The 19681-nt window shown below is 43.2% G+C and overlaps 1 protein-coding gene across 1 annotated transcript in view; it reads left to right on the plus strand.

The window, feature by feature from the left end:
• Positions 1-19681, plus strand: part of PRDM10 (PR/SET domain 10) — a 44174-nt gene that overhangs the window by 7740 nt on the left and 16753 nt on the right. Inside the window, 13 exon segments of the mRNA XM_032709395.1 lie at positions 1226-1415; positions 3160-3327; positions 4878-4937; positions 7663-7782; positions 8730-8754; positions 8757-8936; positions 9303-9544; positions 10555-10758; positions 12664-12736; positions 13351-13468; positions 14412-14541; positions 16571-16795; positions 19323-19334. Coding sequence (XP_032565286.1) covers positions 1323-1415; positions 3160-3327; positions 4878-4937; positions 7663-7782; positions 8730-8754; positions 8757-8936; positions 9303-9544; positions 10555-10758; positions 12664-12736; positions 13351-13468; positions 14412-14541; positions 16571-16795; positions 19323-19334 — 1650 coding nt within the window. The 5' untranslated portion in view covers positions 1226-1322.

A 19681-nucleotide genomic window follows, 5' to 3' on the forward strand; every position in this document is an offset into this window, starting at 1 on the left:
TGTTTTGTATTGAGCAATGTTGATGGAGATAAGATTTCTGTCCCTTTATTCCCATTTTTTCCCCTCTACCACGCAGTTCAGTGGCGTTACTGTGAGACTTCCCTCTCCTGTTGATTTCTCCCTGGCCAGGACTGGTGGGAACAGTCAGTGCTCGGGTCTGCATAGCTCAGTCCTTGCTGGCAAAATTAGCAGGAGGCAGAAAGTGCCTGCTGCTTTTTCTACCCCTCCTTATCTATTTTTCAGTTTGTCAATGACAAGCCAAATGCTAACATTTATAGGGATAAATTATGACTAAAATAATTTGCATTTAAAATGCAAATGAATGAAAGCATCAGCAAGGAGCCTTCTGCTTCCCTCTTGGAGCACAGGCTGATGCTGGCATTGGATCAGTCCAGAGAGGCACTGGGTATAAAATAAACTTCACTGGAGGAGCTGAGAAATTAAATGGGCTCAGCCTCATGCTAATTCCTGTGATTTAATATGACATTAGAGGGGAAGGATTGGGAGGGTGCTGAACCACTGACTAAACCAATCACCAGGGCTGTAAATTACCCTGCTGGGATCCCAACGGCAGATTGAGAGGCCCCAATAAAACTGTGAGAGGTGAATAAAATCAAGCTTGGAAGCAGTTTGTCAGGATCTTGGGGCTCATGTGAATTAGAGCTTGAGTTTCATTGTTCTTTTTTAGAAGTTGGCTGTTGTAACACTGCCTTGTACTACCCAGGACTGTGGTTTTGTCCAAGGTGAAAGCTGCCTGTTCATGGAAAGCCCTTTTGTGCTCCCCCAAAACCTCTTTCAGGCAAACTGGTCATGCATCTCTGAATGTAGTGTTTTCCTGTTGGAAGCCTAGGGTCCGTTTTTTGCATTATTTATTGATTTCTAGGCCTATAGGTGCCAGAAGGACAATGTGGAGAATGTGTTGTGGTCTGCCTGTGGCCAAGGAAAGATGTGCAGGAAGAATTCAGTGTAATGTTTCAGTGCTGCTGTAGCAATGGTTAACTTGTTTCCTCAATGGGACATGGAAAGTGTTGTGCAGCATGACTTGACCATGGTAAATGAAATAACATTTCTCTTCCTTTATTCCCCTAACTAAGGCGTTTGGGTCTAAAAGGAAGTGTTTGTAAAGCCAGGCCTGCTTTACTCTGTGTGGTACAGAAGTGTGGTAGCCGATGATAGTAATTACCTCACACTGGTTTTAACATTTCTGCCCTCTGCGTTTTTACAGCCATGTTGCTGAAGATCACCTTATCTTCTGGAAGCAGAAATACAGTGAACAGATGAATCCCTCCAGCCAGACATTCCTCCAGTAGATCCCTCTCCTCATGGAACACCCCAGCAGGGAGGAGATGGACTTGAAAGAGGAAGGTTCCCAGGTGTGGGCTGAGTCTGCAGCACAGGAACAGAGCACTGCTCAGGTGATTAGTGCTTTTCAGAGCTCATTCTGCTCAGGATGGATTGGGATTGATGTGCATGTTTAGTTCCCATCCAACCCTGGCTTAGAGTCTGGAAGCTCAGCTTTTATTTGAGGAGAAATACAAACATGTTTGTGGTGATTTCGGATTAAAGCTTCAGAAACTGAGCTGTGCAAACCACAGCAGTGAAGACACAAAGCTCTAAAACCAAGCTGAATAAAACCAGCCAGTGGCTCTAGAAGTTTCGATGTCCAAATATATATATATAACCATGTGGGAAAGTAAAAGGGTGCTCAGAGTAATGAACATTAACAAAATCTTTGGTCTGTGGCAGCCTGTTTGATGGCATCAGTCGAATCAGTTGGAACTGTGGGTGGACCTTGGGGAAAGTAATGAATAATTTTTTCCTGTCAGACATCTGGGTACTGAGGAAGGGAGAAATGTTAATTGTAGGCGACTAATGCAGTCAGATTCCGATGTGTGCAGCTCGTCCCTCTGACTCTGAGACAACGCAGCTGGGAATTTCTAAAAGGCTGTAAATTGATTTATTCTTTTAAGTATGTAATGAAGAGGGTGCTGCCTGGCATTTGACACACAAGCTGAGAAATTCTGCCTCTCCTGGTAATTTCCAGCTTTGAAATTAGGCAGTTTTCAATGCTCCTGTTCCGTTCTCTCTGCAAGGGGATAACTATGCTGCTGTTTGCACACAGCAGTTTTAAGGCTTAATTAGTATTTGCAGAGTGCTCTCCAAATGTGAAACTGTAGTGTTTGTTTGAGGATTTATTGTACAGAATCAGCACTGAGCAGCCACGGGGGAGTACCAGGTGTCTCCTGCAGCATAAGCTGAAAGCTGAAACAAAATAAACAAAACATGTAACTGTGGCATCATTTTATGTGAAAGTGTTTGATGTGAATATGAATACAGATACTCAAACTAGGTTTCCTGCTAACTGTCCTATTTTCCTATACACTGGAAAAGGTTTTCAGCATATAAAGGATGTCAAAAGCTAAATATGTTCCTATTTCCACTGGAATTCAGTATTCTGACTTGTCTAATGTAGGCCACTAATCATCATTTATGATCATAATGTTCTGTCAAAATCAACTTGTTTGGATTTAAACTGCTGCCCTAGACATAACTTGTTCCAGTAGTCCTTGGAATCGTTGCTTAATGCTTTCAGTTACGTTTGTCTGTTTAAATAGCTGAATTTTCTCCTGATACTGCATGTACATACTAGAGAGAAGCAATCTCACATGCCCTACTGCTGCCTCTGAGAGGTGCAGTACTATTAACTTGAAGTAATATCAGAGTTAATAAGTTCTGTTAGCCCTTCATAAGATAAAAGAAATTATCTGCAACTACAGAACTAGCTGAATGAAGTCATTATCATAAATCCAGAAAGGAACATGAGCATAAAGGGAAACAACGTACCAATAAATTCCATACATACACCAGTTCAAATATGAACTTCTTCTCTTAAGCTTCTCTTTTCTTCTCTTCTTCTTAGTGCAAGAACTGAGTATGGGTGGGTGCCGTTTATACCAGTTGAGTTACAATGCAGAGTAAAACCAGGAACTGATGGGAGTTGGTGTCCAGGTTTCCATATTGCCACCATAATTCAATGAGATTTTAAATGTGTGTTACACAGTGACAATTTCAAACTGAGGTTCTCCCTGCTTCCCAAGGGAGCCTGTGTTGTCCCCCAGGCCTGCTGTGGTGTCACTCCAGAACGTGTTTTCCCCCCAGGTGCACTTTGTCCCCGAGGGGGGGGCGGTGGCGCAGATCGTGTACAGCGACGAGCAGGAGCGGGGCCCATCCCAGCAGGTGGTTTACACGGCCGATGGCACCTCCTACACCTCGGTGGACACTTCGGAGCACACCCTCGTTTACATCCACCCCGTGGAGGCTACGCAGGCACGTGTGGTTCCCAGCCCAGCCCGGGTTTGGCACCTAGAAAACAAACCAGTCTTGTTTGGGATGAAAGCCAGTCACCAGCCAAGTGGTACGACTGGAAAATAGCAGTTTTTCCTGCCCACTGCTGAGCAGGGACTTCGTGCTGTTCATTTGTCTGATGTGCAAATGTGCTCATCAAAGGATGTGAAGGCTATGAATTGTGAAATGCTGGTTATTTCACTGAAGGTGGACGAGATTATAATTAACTCAAAGGTGTTTTCCAAAACATGGATAATCTTTCCAGAAATTCTGCCTCTGTTGTATTCAGTAAAAAGCTAAAAGCCATCTATGTGCCTTCTGGAAGAGTCCTTGTTTTGTGTAACACTTTTGTCCTAATTGATAGTTACAATAACACTTGTGTCTCTTTGCAGAGGATCTCAGTGTATTCAACCTAATTTTGTAGTCTCTCTGCAAAGTTGTTGATTTTATAGACCTTTTATATTCTTTTGCTTTTGCATAATCATATCAAATAGCTTTTATTCCCTGACAGCACGTTTGGATGGGGTTAATGTGCTGTGCATCTGTGGCTCTGTGTGGACAGATTCAAAAGGACCAGGCTGGCTTTGTGGAGGGTGTTTTATAATGTTTTTGCTGACAGGACAGATTAGCAGAGCTGCAAAGTGCACATATCTGACACCCCCAGCCACGCTGGCAGGACCTCATGGCACGGTCTGTCCTGTGCAGCCCTCAGCTGTTACATAAAAACAGCTCTTACGTGGTGGGATGTCCTGAGAGGCTATTTTGGGAGGATATCTCCCAGGAAGTTACTGACAACTAACTCCAAAACTCTGAATACTATCATTTTGTCAAAAGATACTGTCATGCAACTGAGATTAAATTATCACAGTGCCAAAGAAAATTGTATTATGCCTTATTTTGTTGAGCCAGGCTGCTCCAAGCTCAGGTTTTGGCAAAGTAGGCCAGGCTGACCTCAGTCAGTTCTTAGTTTTCATCTGAGTCTTGCTTTTCCAGGCTCCCATCAGGGCTGTTCTTGCAGAATATTGGAGTTGGCGTATCTTCTATGAAATTAAACAGCGTGTTGCCCTTACTAAATTTACATGTGGGATGTGCCTGATAGCTCCTCAAAAGAAAGTGTGCAGAAGTCTTGTGAATTTGCAGGAAGAAAAAGCTCACAGTTATCTTCTATCCTGCCCTTAAGTAGTTTTGGTAGAGCTTTTGAATTGAATTAGAATCCTGTAGATTCTATCAAATCAACAATTGACAAATTATTTCTGTAATTAAAAAAGATAAACCAGGTGAAACACTTTAGTTATACAGATGAAAAGTGCCACATAATTATGATATTAAATTTTTATGGAGTACTACCCAATTTTAATTTCTATCTGTGTAGATCCACTTAGGTAAGTTGAAGTAAAGTTCTGTGATAAGTCATGGTAGAAGTTGGCAGAGGCTTAAATGTGGGTCATTTCTTGGTGGCAGGGTAATTTTTGTGTGACTTGGGAGTAAACAACACCAGGGCTGGTTTGATAAGCCTTTTTCACTTTGTCTAGACTCTGTTTACAGATCCATCCCAAGTGGCTTATGTCCAACAGGATGCCACCACCCAGCAGGTAAGGAAGAGACACTGCTTATCTTGGACCTGAAACTGTAAGGGGAGAATTAGGGAAGGTAAAGGGACATTGTTGTGGTGCTAGAGGGTAACGACTGTCCTTGCAATTGTCCAAAACCAGTCTTCAGTTATGTCCTGTCATCCTGATCAAGGGCAAAAAGCCACTATTGCTATGGTCAGCTTGTGCATGAATGATAATGAAAGTTAAGACTGACTTTGAGTTTATTGACTTCAATTCATGCTCAACAAAAATTCTAATTTACTGCCCTAGATATAATGAAAAATCTTTCAACAGTGTCCCTTTAAATGAGTCAGCAGCAGATGTGGCTGACTTTATCTCAACGTGCCATTCTGAAAAGGCTGGGTTTGCAGTTGTCCTCATACAGATTCTGATCCAAATGCCTTTTAAGTCCACAAAAGGCTCTTGAGGGATAGAAAAATTGGATCAAATGCTACTTTTACTAGAAGCTTCACAGGAAATGAAGTGTAAAACCTGAGGAAGTTCAGTGAGTGGCTCCCTTACCTTACCAGGGTGTGCTGGGCTTGCCAGTGTGAGGTAGACTGGGAATAGAATAAAATGGAGCCTGTGCTTATAAAGTTTTGATGATTTTCACTTTTTTGTAGTGCCTCATGGATGCAAAGGTTTTATTGTTAACTCTTACTTATCTTTGGGGACTGTATTGTGGTAACCAGGTATAGACAGCTACTTTCAGGTCTCTCTAGTTGAAATTCTCTGCTGTCATGGACTTTAAATCATTACTGCTTTAATGGCATGTGTGAATGGACGTGTTGGATCTGAATCATCACTCAAGTCATCATTAAAATGGGTGTTTACTGACAGTCCTGGGGCAGAGGGAAGGGTTGAATGTGTGCTGAAAACAAATTTTATTGCTCAAAGACTTTATAAACTGTTGAGGCACAGACAGGAAACAATGACTGACACAGTAAAGGTGTTACCTGTCTTCTGGTTCTCTGGAATATTTTGCTACATCAATTTCCCTGCATTAAGAGGCCAAAAATTCCTATTTAATTGTCTTAAAGCTTATTTAACACACATGATTAATTAAAAGTAGAGATTACTTGTGTGCAGTGCAGATGAGACTAACAGGAGATGTGCTGTTACCATCCCAGGTACAAGGGCGGGAGCACTTGCGTGTGTCCTCAGCCTCTCTTCCCTTCCAGCACTTTCTGACATCAGTCCTGGCAGATATATTAATTTTTTGGTGGCTAGTTAATCCCTTATTATGGCAACTCCTGCCTCTGCAGGTGTTTTTACATCAGCATGTCACGTGGGACGTCCCTGAACTGACAACAAATGATAACAATGAAAGCTCCCCTTGTCTTTTAAAAGAAACTTTATCTTAAAAAGAAATTGAAAAGTTGTTAAAAATAATGCCTATACTCTGTGCAGTGCCTGACATGGAAATGGAAGTAAGGGTATGTTTGAAGTGTGATTAGGAGTAGGCAATGCTAATAGTAGGTACAAGCTCGTGTGACCCTCTGCTCGCTGGCAGACTGGAGCTGTGCCATGGAATAATAATGCCTTTCCTGCTGCCACTTGGCATCAGAAATGAAAATACTAGACAGCTTAGTTCAGCTGTCATCCTGGTGTCCTCTTTACCATCGCACTGCTCCCTGAAGTCTTTTTGCTGTAGTTTTTAAGCAGTTTCATAAATTACTCTTAATACCTCTTAAAGCAATTAGATTTGGAGTTTTAAGATTGTCTCCTTGTGTTATGGATTTTCTTGTCTGCTCCTTCACTGCTGGCACAATTCACTGCACTCAGTTTTATCTGATATTTATTAAGCACTCTGCAGAGAGGCAGGGGCTTGGATTTTAGCATAAAAGCTACTTAACAGTCAGAGGCACAAACTAGAAACCACATGATGTCAACTGTAGAGAAGGATGAAACATCATGTGGGATTCCTGTGCAAATTCCTGTACAGATAAGCAGAAAACAAAAGATAGGAAAGGTGATTCCTGGGATCTTATTTCTGCTTAATTTTATTGCGGAATGTGTGAGAACAGTGTGGTAATAGGCATTAATTTGGTTGTTACTGCACCAAAAAAGTATGTAAACAGAAATGTATTGTGTGACCAAATAATGTAGAGGAAAATAATGGTTGGAATCCTCTAGTTTGAGAGTTTGATCTTCCGGTGAGGTCAATACACTGTCTTGGATTCATTTTTAATGGATCCTGGATCATAAAATCACAGAATAGTTTGGATTGGAAGGGACCTTAAAGCTCATCTAATTCCAACACCCTGCCATGAGCAGGGTTTGCTTGAGAAAAAGAAAGATAGGCAAAAAAGAGGAGATGTCTCTTTTCCCTCCTTTACCTTTTCCCTTAAAAAAAAAAAAAAAAGTAAATTTGTGCATAGAAGAGAAAAAGACCCCAAATCACTGGTTTTACCAGGAGCTAAAGAACTCCTCACATCTTTTAGTGCCGTTTGAACCCAGGCTGGGTAGGACCTTGATTTAAAAATGGGTGATAGGTAATTCAGAAGTTGCAAAGTCTAGACTGAGGTTTGAAGCCTTTCCCTTTGTCCCTGGAGCTGCAGGTTCTTTCCAAGCCCATCACCCCTCTCTAAAACCCTTGAGATCATTGCAGTGCTGTAGTTTCCAGTGAGTCCAGGGCTCGAGGGAGCTGTGCATGGTGGGCAGGGCCCATGTGGAAGTGCCTGATGGAACTGTGCAGTGCTAAAATGAGTGCCTGTGATTTTAGGTAACGGTGCTCTTGCCTGCTGCTGCTCAGAGCATGAACCCCACCAACCTGTCCGTGCTCGGCAGCGTTGCCGACCCCCCCCAGCCAGTGGCTCTGGAGCAGGGGCCACAAGCAGATAGAGTAAGTGCCAGGCACCCTTTCCTTTTCCATGTCCTGATTCCATTGCTCCATCATCTCAGGGGATGGCACGTGGCTGAGTGTGAGAAACTGTAGCACAGATTTGTACTGTCTTCCATAGTCTCACCATGAAATGTGTGGGGTTTTTTTAGGAGAGACCATGTGTTTAATATACAGAGAAACTTGTTGTACAGATGGTTCTGTCTTGAGCAGCCACCTTAAAATTCTCCTCTCAGCATTGGAAAGTGAAGATAACAGAAGGTGTAACGCTGACTGTCACAGCAACATCCACTTGCCAGTGGTCTCCTTGCCAGTGTTTTCAGGCAGCTTTACTGGGGGTAGGATTTTTTGTTCTCCACCTGAGAAACCTGTGTGGATGATGAAATATGCACTGCACTTAAAATACTTAATTGTTTTTTAGGGAAATAAAGGGATAAACTTGAAAATTAGTGGAAGAATGCAATGGTCTCAACTGTCCTTCATGGCCCATATCTAGGCCCCGTGTTACCTCATCCCTTATTATCTCTGCCTGTATGCTTTGGGGATTGGTTTTAAAAGATCATCTACCAAAGTGCAGGATTTTCTCACTTGTACAAAAGAAGTTAAAATACAGCTTTAGGCTCTAGATAATTTCCACAGAGCCTGGACTTTGTTTCAACAGTTCTGTGAGGGTGCAGAGCTTCCCTGATTTCAGTTTCTTCTCCTGGGAAGTGAGATCTTGGCAGGGTGGAGGCAGGGAGTGACACAGAGGTGTCCTGGGTGAGGCCTCAGCAACAGCAACACAAAACATCCCTCAGCAGTTGTTTATCAGCAGCTTCACTTCCCCTTGTCCTTCTCTCCATTACCAAAGGAAGCAGGAAGGGTAGACTAGCAAGGACCTTCATTGCTCATCTTATAAGTGTAGTTTTCTTCCTGAATCAGTTTTAATGGTTTGTGAATTCTTTCCCCAGGCATCGTTACCGGTGCATAACCAGGTGTTCCTCCCATGGAGGCAGTGGATGGTTCTGACCCTTTAGCACCTCTGCAGAATCAAATGGAAAGGATAGAAACAAAAGAGGAGGATGATGAGGATGAAGATGAGGATGAAGATGGGGAAGACTCTGACATGGATGAATGGGATCCGGATCCACCTCGACCCTTTGATCCCAATGATTTGTGTAAGCATTTGAAGTAGTATTTCGTGTATTGCCTGCCCTCCCCTTTTTTCTTTCTCCTCCATCAATAAATGGAGTTGAGAACAATTCCAATTTTAGCAGTAATGAGTAAACACCTTTATGCCCAGAAATGTGGACTCACATTGGGCTGCTGTATTGACAAGACAAGATTCTGTCTCGGGTAAAGTCTCTGAACTGCTTTGTTCTTCATTTTGCAGGAGGCTGCCCTCTCTAATGTTGTAAAATCTAGACAGACTGTTGGCATAATGTTCCCACAGCTGAGCCAAAGATGTTTAGAGAGAGATAAGGCTGTCTGTGATCTGCATCTGAGTGTGTGCCTGACAGTGTCCTCTCTGCCTTTGTGTGCAGGGTGTGAGGAGTGCAATAATGCACACCCCTCAGTGTGCCCCAAACACGGCCCTCTGCACCCCATCCCCAACCGGCCCGTGCTGACCCGGGCGAGGGCCAGCCTGCCCCTGGTGCTCTACATTGACAGGTTTTTGGGAGGAGTGTTCTCCAAACGGCGCATCCCGAAGCGAACACAGTTTGGGCCTGTGGAAGGGCCCCTGGTCAGACAAACCGAGCTCAAAGATTGCTACATCCATTTGAAGGTAAGGGGAGGGGGTGAGAGAAGAAGGGATCAGTTTGTGCCTGAGCTTTGATTTTCATGAGTTTGTCACTTTATCTTGATCAATAGACATGTTCTTTTGTTACCTCCATCAGACATGGTCATTTGTTACCTTAGTGTAACTCAGAAACACTCAAATTGCTTTGGCTCCAAATCTGCTCCCTTATTCAGGGAGACGCACTGATCCTAGAGAATGTTCTGGCTCTGTAGTGTTACGATATATAGGGTGCATAACATGGAAGGCTGTGAGTCACTCTCACATGAGCTGAAACAGCATCTGAACATAAAAACAGCAGACCCATCTGAGAATATTTTGCAGCCATTCTTTTGTCATGCTGTAACTTCAGTTCAAAATACTTTTCGTCCCTTTCCTTTCTCTCCCCCATAAGATGGAGGGGAAAGGAGAGATTTTTCTCCCCTTTCTTATACCAAGTCCCTGATGTAGGGTAAAATGGATTTGACTGACTGTTATCTATTCATTTACTGGTTTCATTATAGAAATTGGTCCTTTATTTACTGGTGTTCAGGCCCACAGTTTAGGAGTACTCTGATGGGCAGTGACTATAGGCAGATTCAGCAACCAAGAGAAGTTCAGCTAAAGAAGTACTGCTTCCAGCTTGAGGCAATGTTATGAGTCAAGAAATGAAAGGAGAAGTGGGTCTGCCAGTAAGAAACATCTGACTGATGTTTCTGTATCCTACTAAAGCTACAGCTCATTTATAGCCACAGGGACATACTGTGCCTGACCCTTTTAATGAATGATTCTTGTCCTTGAAACTCTTGGAAGGGTCCATCATGTCTCCCTGCTTAAATCTCTGCCCATTTTAAGTACTTCTCTGCCTGTTTCAGGATCCCTGTTAGTAAAGAGAAAAAATGAGCTATGCCTTCATTGCCCCCCTAATGTAACAGTTGCATGGGCACAGTTGTTAGTAACTCAAATTCTTTTGAACCAGGCAGTTAATTACAGTCACATGTAATTGGATTTTGCTACAGGTTTCTCTTGATAAGGGTGACAGAAAAGACAGAGACTTGCAAGAGGACCTGTGGTTTGAACTTTCCAGTGAGGCTCTGTGTAACTGGATGATGTTTGTGCGTCCAGCCCAGAACCACCTGGAGCAGAACCTGGTGGCTTATCAGTATGGCCACCACATCTACTACACCACCATCAAAAACGTGGAGCCCAAGCAGGAACTCAAGGTATGACATTGCTCCTGTCTCTAGGTTCTTGTTTTCTACTGATTAAATAATCTCGTAAGAGTTGCTGCCTAATAACTGCATGTCCAAGTGCCAGAAAATATTGCTCTAAATAGTTTTAGGGCTTTTTTTTCTCTGATGGTCTGAGTCAAATGCCACTAAAGTCAGTAACCAACTTAGGAATTTTAATAAGCTTTGACTCAGATAGAAAATCAGGAAATTCAATAAAACTATGTAAATTATTTGTCTCTCACTGTCATGCTTTACACTGCATATATTTTGCTGCTGCAGTCTAATTTTTATTGCAGCAATCTTACTCTTTTTAGTTCTGAATGCCCCTTCCAGTTAGTCCTGTGTGCCCTTGACTTGTTTTTTGATGCCTTAAGTGAATATGGTCTCTCCCTTTACCTGACTTTCCTGGAACTTTTGAAACTTTGCATGTGGAAAATTATAAAGAATATTGTGACTTCCCTGTGAGTTAGGTTTTGTTCCCTCTCAAAACGTATTCATTACTTGGAGCTCAAAGCTGCAAGGCTGACTGAGATGGCCTTCAGTTTCAACATCTATTGGAGCACTGGGGGAAACTAAAAATTTTTGATATCAGGAAATTGTTTATTGTTCTTCAAATCTCTTCTAGCGCGTAGCTGTCAACAGTTTATCTGGAAGAACAGTTGTTTTAAGCACACCCACTGAACCAGGGCTAAAGACTGTTTATACACTCTAAAAGTAGGAGTCTCTGAAGCCGAATCACTAGAAATCTTATTAATCCATTGTAAGTGTATCCAAGCATCGTTTTCTCATCAGTTTTTAAAGCAATTTGAAATCAGACTCTAAATCTGTACGGACCTGCCTGTAGAAGCATAATTTTTCTTACTCTATGTGTTAGCAGTATCTTTTGGGGTAAAATTGATTTGCTAATTGAAAGCCAATTGCCTGAGCTCAGTAATGGGGTTTCCTCTCCAAGTGGATGTAGAGGATTCATATGAATTTTGTCCAGAGATTGGACTGTGAGGATCAGTGAGTTAAAGCTGGGAAGTTCTGTATTACATGTCAGGTGAGTATTCCAGGAGCTCCAGGCTTTCCTTTTTGCCCAACCAGTGAGATTCCTACAGAGTAACACACACCTTGAAATGCCACCCACCACTACTGTGGAAATGCCTGTGGCCCAGTGCAAGTTAAAACCTGCCTGGATTTTTCATGCTGAAAATCTGTTCATGCCTTCTCCAAGAAATTCTCTTCTAAAACTGTCCTTTTTTAATCAAACAGATGAAATGATGCAAGGATGCAAGAATTCTCAGCTAGATGTGAGCATCTGCTTTCAGGCTTTAATAAACTTTGTCTTCCTGCCTCCTGTGGTTCTAAGGCTTCCTAAAAGCCCTCCTATAACAAAAGTGGGTCCATCGTGCTGCCGCCTGGCAGACCTTTGTTTTGCGAAGCAGGACTGTATTGCTGTAATCCTTTGGAAGCTGAGAAACATTTTAAATGAGTCTCTGTGGATGGTGCTGCCTACTGTCTATGTAAAGAGAGCAAGAAAGAAATGTGAAATCCCCCCAGTTAAAAGTTTTTCCATTCCTCTTGGTACCACAACTAACAGGACTCTGCTGTTACACAGTTGGGTTTGAAGAAATTAATCTTATTTCCTTTAGAGCTACTGGTAGTCTTGTGCTAGATTAACATTCATATTGGGAGGCTAGACCTTAAAATTAAATGGAAATGCTTTCTGAGCAAAGCTCTTCTATTCCTCAGCGGGACCATATTGATCTCACCAGGCTTTACTATTGAGTATGAAAGGAGCAGTAAGTGAGTGGTTGAGGCAGGTGAAGTAAATGTGTTGTTTAAAACCCATTTTCAAATGAATTCTCTTTAGTTCTGGCTTTAAGTGCTCTGTTACCTTTATTCCTGCTGCAGGTGTGGTATGCTGCCTCTTATGCTGAGTTTGTGAACCAGAAGATCCATGACATAACTGAGGAGGAAAGGAAGGGTAACTTGGGCTCTTCTGTTCTCTGCGTGATGGTCATTGGGTGTTGCACTTCTTATTCTAGGGTATATGGCCTGTATAGTGCTCCCAGATTTCTGCTAGGTTGGGAAAAGTTAAACCAGATCTAGATTGGGTTATTGGAACTTACTTCCACTAACTCTTTTCATGCTAATATTACACTAATTTAACCTTTTGCCTCAGTTTCTGGAAAGCATTAGGTTGCTGCTGGGAGAGGTGTGTTTCTGTACTCAAGGTCTAATGTTGTGTCTGTGTCATAAATTGATGTGCAGCTGCTTTAGACTGATCTCCCCTAATTTGTGCCAGAGACACCATCCTGTGCTCTTCCATACAGGGTGAATTTCAGAATCACCCTGAATTTTAAGCATTTGATAGTTCATATGAATTGTCCAAGGACATTTTTGTCTCTCTGTGATGGGCTGTGGTCATGGCACACTGCAGAGGGGATAAAAGCAAAGCCAAATGGAGCAGTGCTGGGTATTCTGCAGCCTGTCCAACCTTCAGGGGAGAGATATGGCCCACAGAGGCTTGGGGAAAAAGATGAGGTGTCTAATTGGTGAGGCTGAAATGCTGTTACTGACATTTCAAATTGAACACAGTTCTCAGGGAGCAGGAGAAGAACTGGCCCTGTTACGAGTGCAATCGGCGTTTCATGAGCTCGGAGCAGCTCCAGCAGCACCTCAACTCCCATGACGAGAAGCTAGACTTCTTCAGCAGGTACTGACAGTTTTGGCTTTGTTGCATATCACTGTGGTACTTCCCCAAACTTGCAGAAAAGGGGCTTTGCCCTACAGATCTTAGGGACCAACTCAAGAGAGAACAGCTCGGCACCAGAAGGAAAGAAGGTGGCACCAGAATCTGCCTGGTTAAGAGAATTTGTGAAAGAAATAGCTTGAAGGAAATAAATACTCTATTGAAACCAGTGGGATTTTTTTTTCTTATTTGGCTTTTGGGATTTTTTTTGCCAATGACTTAAAAATTGTAATATTTCAATACTACAATATTGAAATACTGATATTTCACAGATGAATGGAGATACAGGGCTTTGAGGACAAGGCTTCTAGTGCCTTGGCTCCTTGTTGGGCTGGTTAGACAATTGATCCTATTAAAAACTGAATCTATAAACATCCATCACAGAGCATTGGTGCCTTTTTTTCCCTGAAATACAGTGAGTGGCTCTCGCTTTGTTTTGCTTTTTCGTCACAAAATTGTTCCCTTCTAATTAGGACCTGACATCAATGGCTAAGTGCTTTTTGGGGAGGGATGTTGTGGCTCTAGGTTTTAGATTGATTTCCTTGTGCACTTGTTCCATGTTGCTGAAAATGCTTCCAACACACTGTATGCTGGGGTGTTGGAAGTGGGAGAGTTGCCGTGGCAGAGAACTTGCTAGAAGCCAGTCGTCCTCTCAGTCCCGTGATTACTGAAATAAATTTAGTGTCTTCTGGACTTTGGTTTCTCATAAAGCACAGAATAAATAGATATCAGCCAGAAAATATTGTTTCTGCTGCCAGAATTTCTTCAGGTTTTATTATTTACTGGAGGCCATTGTTGCAGAGACGAGTGGGTGAACAGTGATGCTGAGAAAGAATGCATAAAATCAGTAGAGAATCCAAATCCATCTCTTTTTTGTCTCTAACCTGTGGCACTGTGTGTTCTGCAGAGCCAGAGGCCGAGGTCGTGGGCGAGGGAAGAGGAGGTTTGGACCAGGCAGACGCCCCGGGCGCCCTCCCAAATTCATGCGCATGGAAGTAACCAGTGAAAATGGGGAAAAGTGTGAAGAAGGGACACAGGTATATTTTTGGAGATGGAGAGGAGGAAAAAATATCCTGTGGGATGTAAACTCTTGACTAAAAAAAGAATTTGGGGCATTAGTGCAAACTGAGGGTGTGCTTTGGACTTAAACCTGAGTAATTCTTGTTTTCTAACTGCGATTCTCTGCAGGAGAGCAAACCACTTCCCTTCCACTGTAAAATCACTTGCATTTCTACAGCAAGTTTCATCCCAGAACACTTAGCAGTGAGGTGGGTTATTGCAGCACTTTAGCAGCATCACAGAAGTAATTTAGACAGTAAAACTGTAATGGGAATTTAGGTTCCTATTTGTCCTTTCTGGAATGTGAGATCAGCCTGCTCTTATAACTGCTGCTGGTGGAATTAAATCAGTTTGAGCTATGGTTCTCTGTGATGTTTTAATATTAACAGAAGGGCCTCCTGTAGGCAGGCTTATTGCAAAATGTTCTTTTGCTTGTGGCTGTTGGTTATATTCTGTAGGGACCCAATACGATGCATTCAAGTAAAATGCTAAATTCTCTGATGCTGCCCATGCTTAGGTTACCACTAAGTCCTTTTCTGAGTGGTGTCAAAAGAGATCAGTGCTCTGTTTTATGATTTAGCTGAAAGCTGATATCTGGAGTGGTAATTTTCCTCTGGCATCTCACTGGGTCATGGCTCTGTGCTGACTCAGAGGGAGGAACGTGTTCTCTGCCTATGGATTCCTGCTGCAGTGCCCTAAATGCTGCATTAAGTGCAGGCTGACCCTCTCCCCAGGCTGACGTGACACCCACCAGCCCTCTTTAGACAAATACACATACTGCTGCTCCCAAACCCTTCACTCTGGGGAGACAGGGCTTGCTGGGCACAATCCCATGTTAATGGGTGTGAGTGGCCTCTGGACTGGAGGTGGCTCATGTCCTACCAGCTTGGAGCGTGGCCAGGCCTGGAGTGTCTGTGCAGTGGAGCAGGGCCACAGTGGTGTCCTAAGCCTTTGGAGGTCTGCCCACTTCCCTAAAGACCAGGCACAAGTTCTGCCTGAGAACTTGAGAGTCAGGATGTGAGCACAGTCTAATGTCAGTCAGGGTGGAAACTTGGCACCTAAACCTGGGCTGGACACTTGGCTGGTGTATTGTTCTACCAAGTGTCTCTCTGGTGAGCAGTCCTGGTTTGTAAGGGCCTCACTCCTCCTGGCACCCTGGTTTTCTTCTCCCACACCCACTTTTGTGCTTTGACAGCACCAGCCTTGAGCTGACATAATTCTGGTGCTCTGCTTCCTAGCTTGTGCTTTTAAGTTTCCTTAGTTGCATTAAGTGGTGTCAAGTAAGGATCTATGTGTGATTTTTTTTCATGTAATACAGGAGAATTCCATGCCAGAGAAGTTACTGGAACTTACAGGAAAAGAATGTAGATTTTTGGCATGTGCTTCCCACTCACAACACCCTCCCTTTTTATGGTAATTCAAAAAAGGAGGAAAACAGCTTTGTGTGATAAGTGTTAGTGATGTGTGCAGCTGGGTGGACAAGAGTGTGCAGAGCTGGAAACTGGATAGAAAAACACAGTGCACAGTTGTAATCACCTCGTTTGTCACTCTCTAGCACTCCAGAGAGTTTGTCAGAAAGAAGACACTACTAACGACACACAATAATGCTTGAACAGTTTCAACAAGACAGGAATCCTCTCCTTTCCCTGGTCTGCACTAGTCACTTTGGTTGTAAGATTTCTCCCAGGTCAGCCTACATCATCTTTGGTTAAAGCAGAAATAGCCCTGAGTGCAGAAGATTGGATAATGTTGATTTTCTGTGGCTGGTCAGCGGAGTCACCCACCTGCAGCGTTCCTTCCCTGGCTCTGAGCAATGTTGCTGTAGATGAAGGTGATGTGGGAAAGCATCAGTGGACATGGCAGGAGAACTGTAGGAGTTGGGGTATACATGTTTTGTTCATAGCTTGTGATGAAAAATGTAGAAATCCTGTTGTCTGCTGAGTGTTGTCAAAGCGTTTCTCAGTGGGTGGGGGGAATAATCACCAGTTGTATGATTTGCGGTTTCAGGACTTGCTGCATTTTTCCAGCAAGGGGCAGTTTGATGAGGCCGGACAAGCCGCCCTGAACGGGCTGGAGCAGCAGGAGCAGACTCCGGTGCCGCCGGAGCCGCAGCCGGCCCTGGAGCAGCAGGAACCCTCCGCGCTCCAGGTGCAGCCGCAGCACGAGGGCAGCGCGGGGCCCACGCAGAGCACCATGACAGCAGATGACATGAGGAGAGCCAAGCGCATCAGGGTAAGCACTGAGGGATGGCAGAGCACAGCCCCCCCCCCCTCCATCCGCTGTAAGCCAGGGAATGCCAGACCCACCTGCCAGGAGCAGCTGCTCTGCCTCTCACTGTCGTATCCACCTCCAAATCTAAAGCATCTCATTCCTAGCAGGTTTCTTAGCACTGAGGATGGCAAGTCTCACGTTAAGAACCAATATCTCAAGTGTTAGTGAGAACTGGTCAGCAGTTGGAGCTGATTGAATTGCAGCACAGTAATTCTCTCAGGGAATGCAGTCCATCCGAGCTGGCGAGCAGGGGAGCTGCAAACAGCCGGTGGAATTGTGGTGCTGTGGCACAGACTAATGACTTGCTCACAGCACCATCTGTGTCTCTCAGAACGCTACTGCAAAGTTGTCAAAGAGGAACCACAACTACAGTTTAGATCCACTTAAATGGTGATATTTAGTGATTAAAATTCTTTTTTGGGGTAGAAAAACGTGCTTTTGAGATCAAAACCTGCGCTAAGAGCTTTGTGTACCAACACCAAACGCTTTGAGCCTGAGCTCTGTGTCAGCTGGGTGAGCTGTTTTTTTCTCTACTATGTGTGGGAGGGAAATGATTCGAGCAAATAATCCTTGAAGTTGTGTAACTGGGAGATGGGTTTATTTAGCTTAAAATCTTTTCCTTTTTCTTCCATGTATAAAATTTGGATTAAAGAAAGGAACAGCTGCAATGGGGGTAAGTTCATTTTTAGGGGATGAGAAAGGATTAGGAAAGAGTTCAGTTGTTCTGTGTAGGAAGATGTTGAGACAAATTTTGCTTGCAGTTTATAGCAATACACGTGCAAGGCCAGTGGTGGTGTTACCCCAAAAACGCACATCTTGAAGGAAGGATTTGGCTTGAGCACATTAAGACTGAACATTTTTAACCATCTAAAATGCTTGCAGTCTCCGAATGACAAGGTTCTACCAGTAATTTCATTTTCATAGATTAAAATCTTAAGAGATTTTTACTGAATGTATTGAAGGGAAGATAACAGAGTACAAAGAGAGATGCTGAGTTTTTGTCAGTAAAGAGCATGGGGAATGGACTGCTTACAGTGTGCTACAGCTTCCTCAGTAAGAAGAGAAAGTCTTGGCCATTTCCCTGAACTTTGAAACCCAAGATACGAACTTCAAATCTTCTGAAACAGTGAATATGGGAAGAAAGGTACAAAAATTCTGAAGTTACTTGTCTTGTGACTTAGCTTGGAAATTCATCACAGATGACAGCTAAGAGGGTGCAGTGGTGGTTTAGTGACACGTTTGTCCCTCAAATCTTCCTAACTTCCCATGCATCTGGCGGCTCGTGTTCAGCAGAGTTCTGGAGGTGTTTCAAGCCAGAAGCACTGGCAGAATGGCAAACGGATGGTTGCACAGACCCTTCCTTATTGCATCAGACTGTGAGCAATGAGCACTCAGTTAAGGCTAAACCAGCAAGTATTATTTTCTAAGCACTGAAAAATCACCCTCTGAACGCTCACTCAGCTCAGCTATTCACAGCACCTGCTTATACTAATGTGTACTTAATAACATAAACAAGCAAACATTTGGATTTTAGATGTGTAGTATACATTATTCACTTCCAAAGAAAAGGTAGAAAGTCCTGACTGCTATAATCCAGAGACTTGTGTAGCTCTACTTCTTTATTACTCATATAGGATTTAATTATCAAAAACAGTCATTCTTTGGGAATTGCTTCAGCTTTTCTAAGGTTTAAGGCAGAGGGTTTTCATTCTAGCTGGAAGCAGTTATCTGTGGTGCCCCAGGATTCAAGTCCTGATAGGATCAGTTAATTTTTCAGCCTCTGCTTTATAGCCTGTGGAGTTTCCTTGGAGATCAGACCTTAACTATGGCAGTTGTGTCCCCAGCATTGCAAAGAGATACACCCACCCTTCGAGATACTCTTGTAACACATTAGAGGAACATTGTGGTGCACAGCCAAAATGAATGTTTGTTTTTAATTCAGTTGTGGGCAGTATCTAAAGTGTCTGTGTGCTGATGCCAGAACCTGGCAGGGATAGAGATATGATTTAGAAAGCACAATCACTTCCTTCGTGCTGAAAGAAATGCAACCAGTTGTGTAACAGGGAGTACAGCCAGTAAGATGAGGTTAGAAAAAGTCCTTTCTCCTTAACTTTTTCACTCTTCTAATCCCTGCCCTGTTGTCATCCTGCCCTAATTATTCCCTTCTGCTGAAAGTATTTCGTTCTCACAGTGGCTCTGCCGTGCACTGCATCATTGTTAATCCGCCCCAGAGAACAGGAAAGGTCACAAAACACCTTCAAGATTATCTGTGGGTTTTATCTTTGCCCTTTAACTCCCCTTGGGCAGTTACTAACTACAGAGTAAACCTCCAAGGTCTGTTTAGTGTTTCCTGAGGCAAAAACCTCAAAGGAGTAAACTCCAGTTAGAAGAGCTGGCCCTTCTGCTGATCTGCAGAAGTCAAGGCTTCTGTTTTCAAGTCCATTGCATAACATAAGTATTTTTCTCTCCCTCAATGCTGCCTGTTCAGCTGGAGCTGCAGGTAGGTTTGGGTTTTTGCTTCATTGGGTTTTTGCTGTATCTAATCCAATGGGACATACCAACATCGCCTTCCATTGTTGTTTTGTCCAGCTCCTGTTTAGTGTTTCCTGATTGAACCCACACTGTAAATTGTCACATTTGTTCTTGAAGCAACCACTGTCCAGAACTAAGTGTTACCTGAAAAACTATTTTGCAGAACTCTAGTTCTTTTCATGCCAATTAATTATAAATTTAAGGTGGATATTATAGGAGTAAACTGCTTGGGTGAAGAGCTGTAATATCCATCTTAAAGTTTGGGAGGATTTGTTTGCACAATTGTTTGTGCTGGATTAATATTATGAGTTAATG

The sequence above is a fragment of the Chiroxiphia lanceolata genome, chromosome 23, assembly GCF_009829145.1.
Source record: "Chiroxiphia lanceolata isolate bChiLan1 chromosome 23, bChiLan1.pri, whole genome shotgun sequence".
NCBI classification, from domain to species: Eukaryota; Metazoa; Chordata; class Aves; order Passeriformes; family Pipridae; genus Chiroxiphia; species Chiroxiphia lanceolata.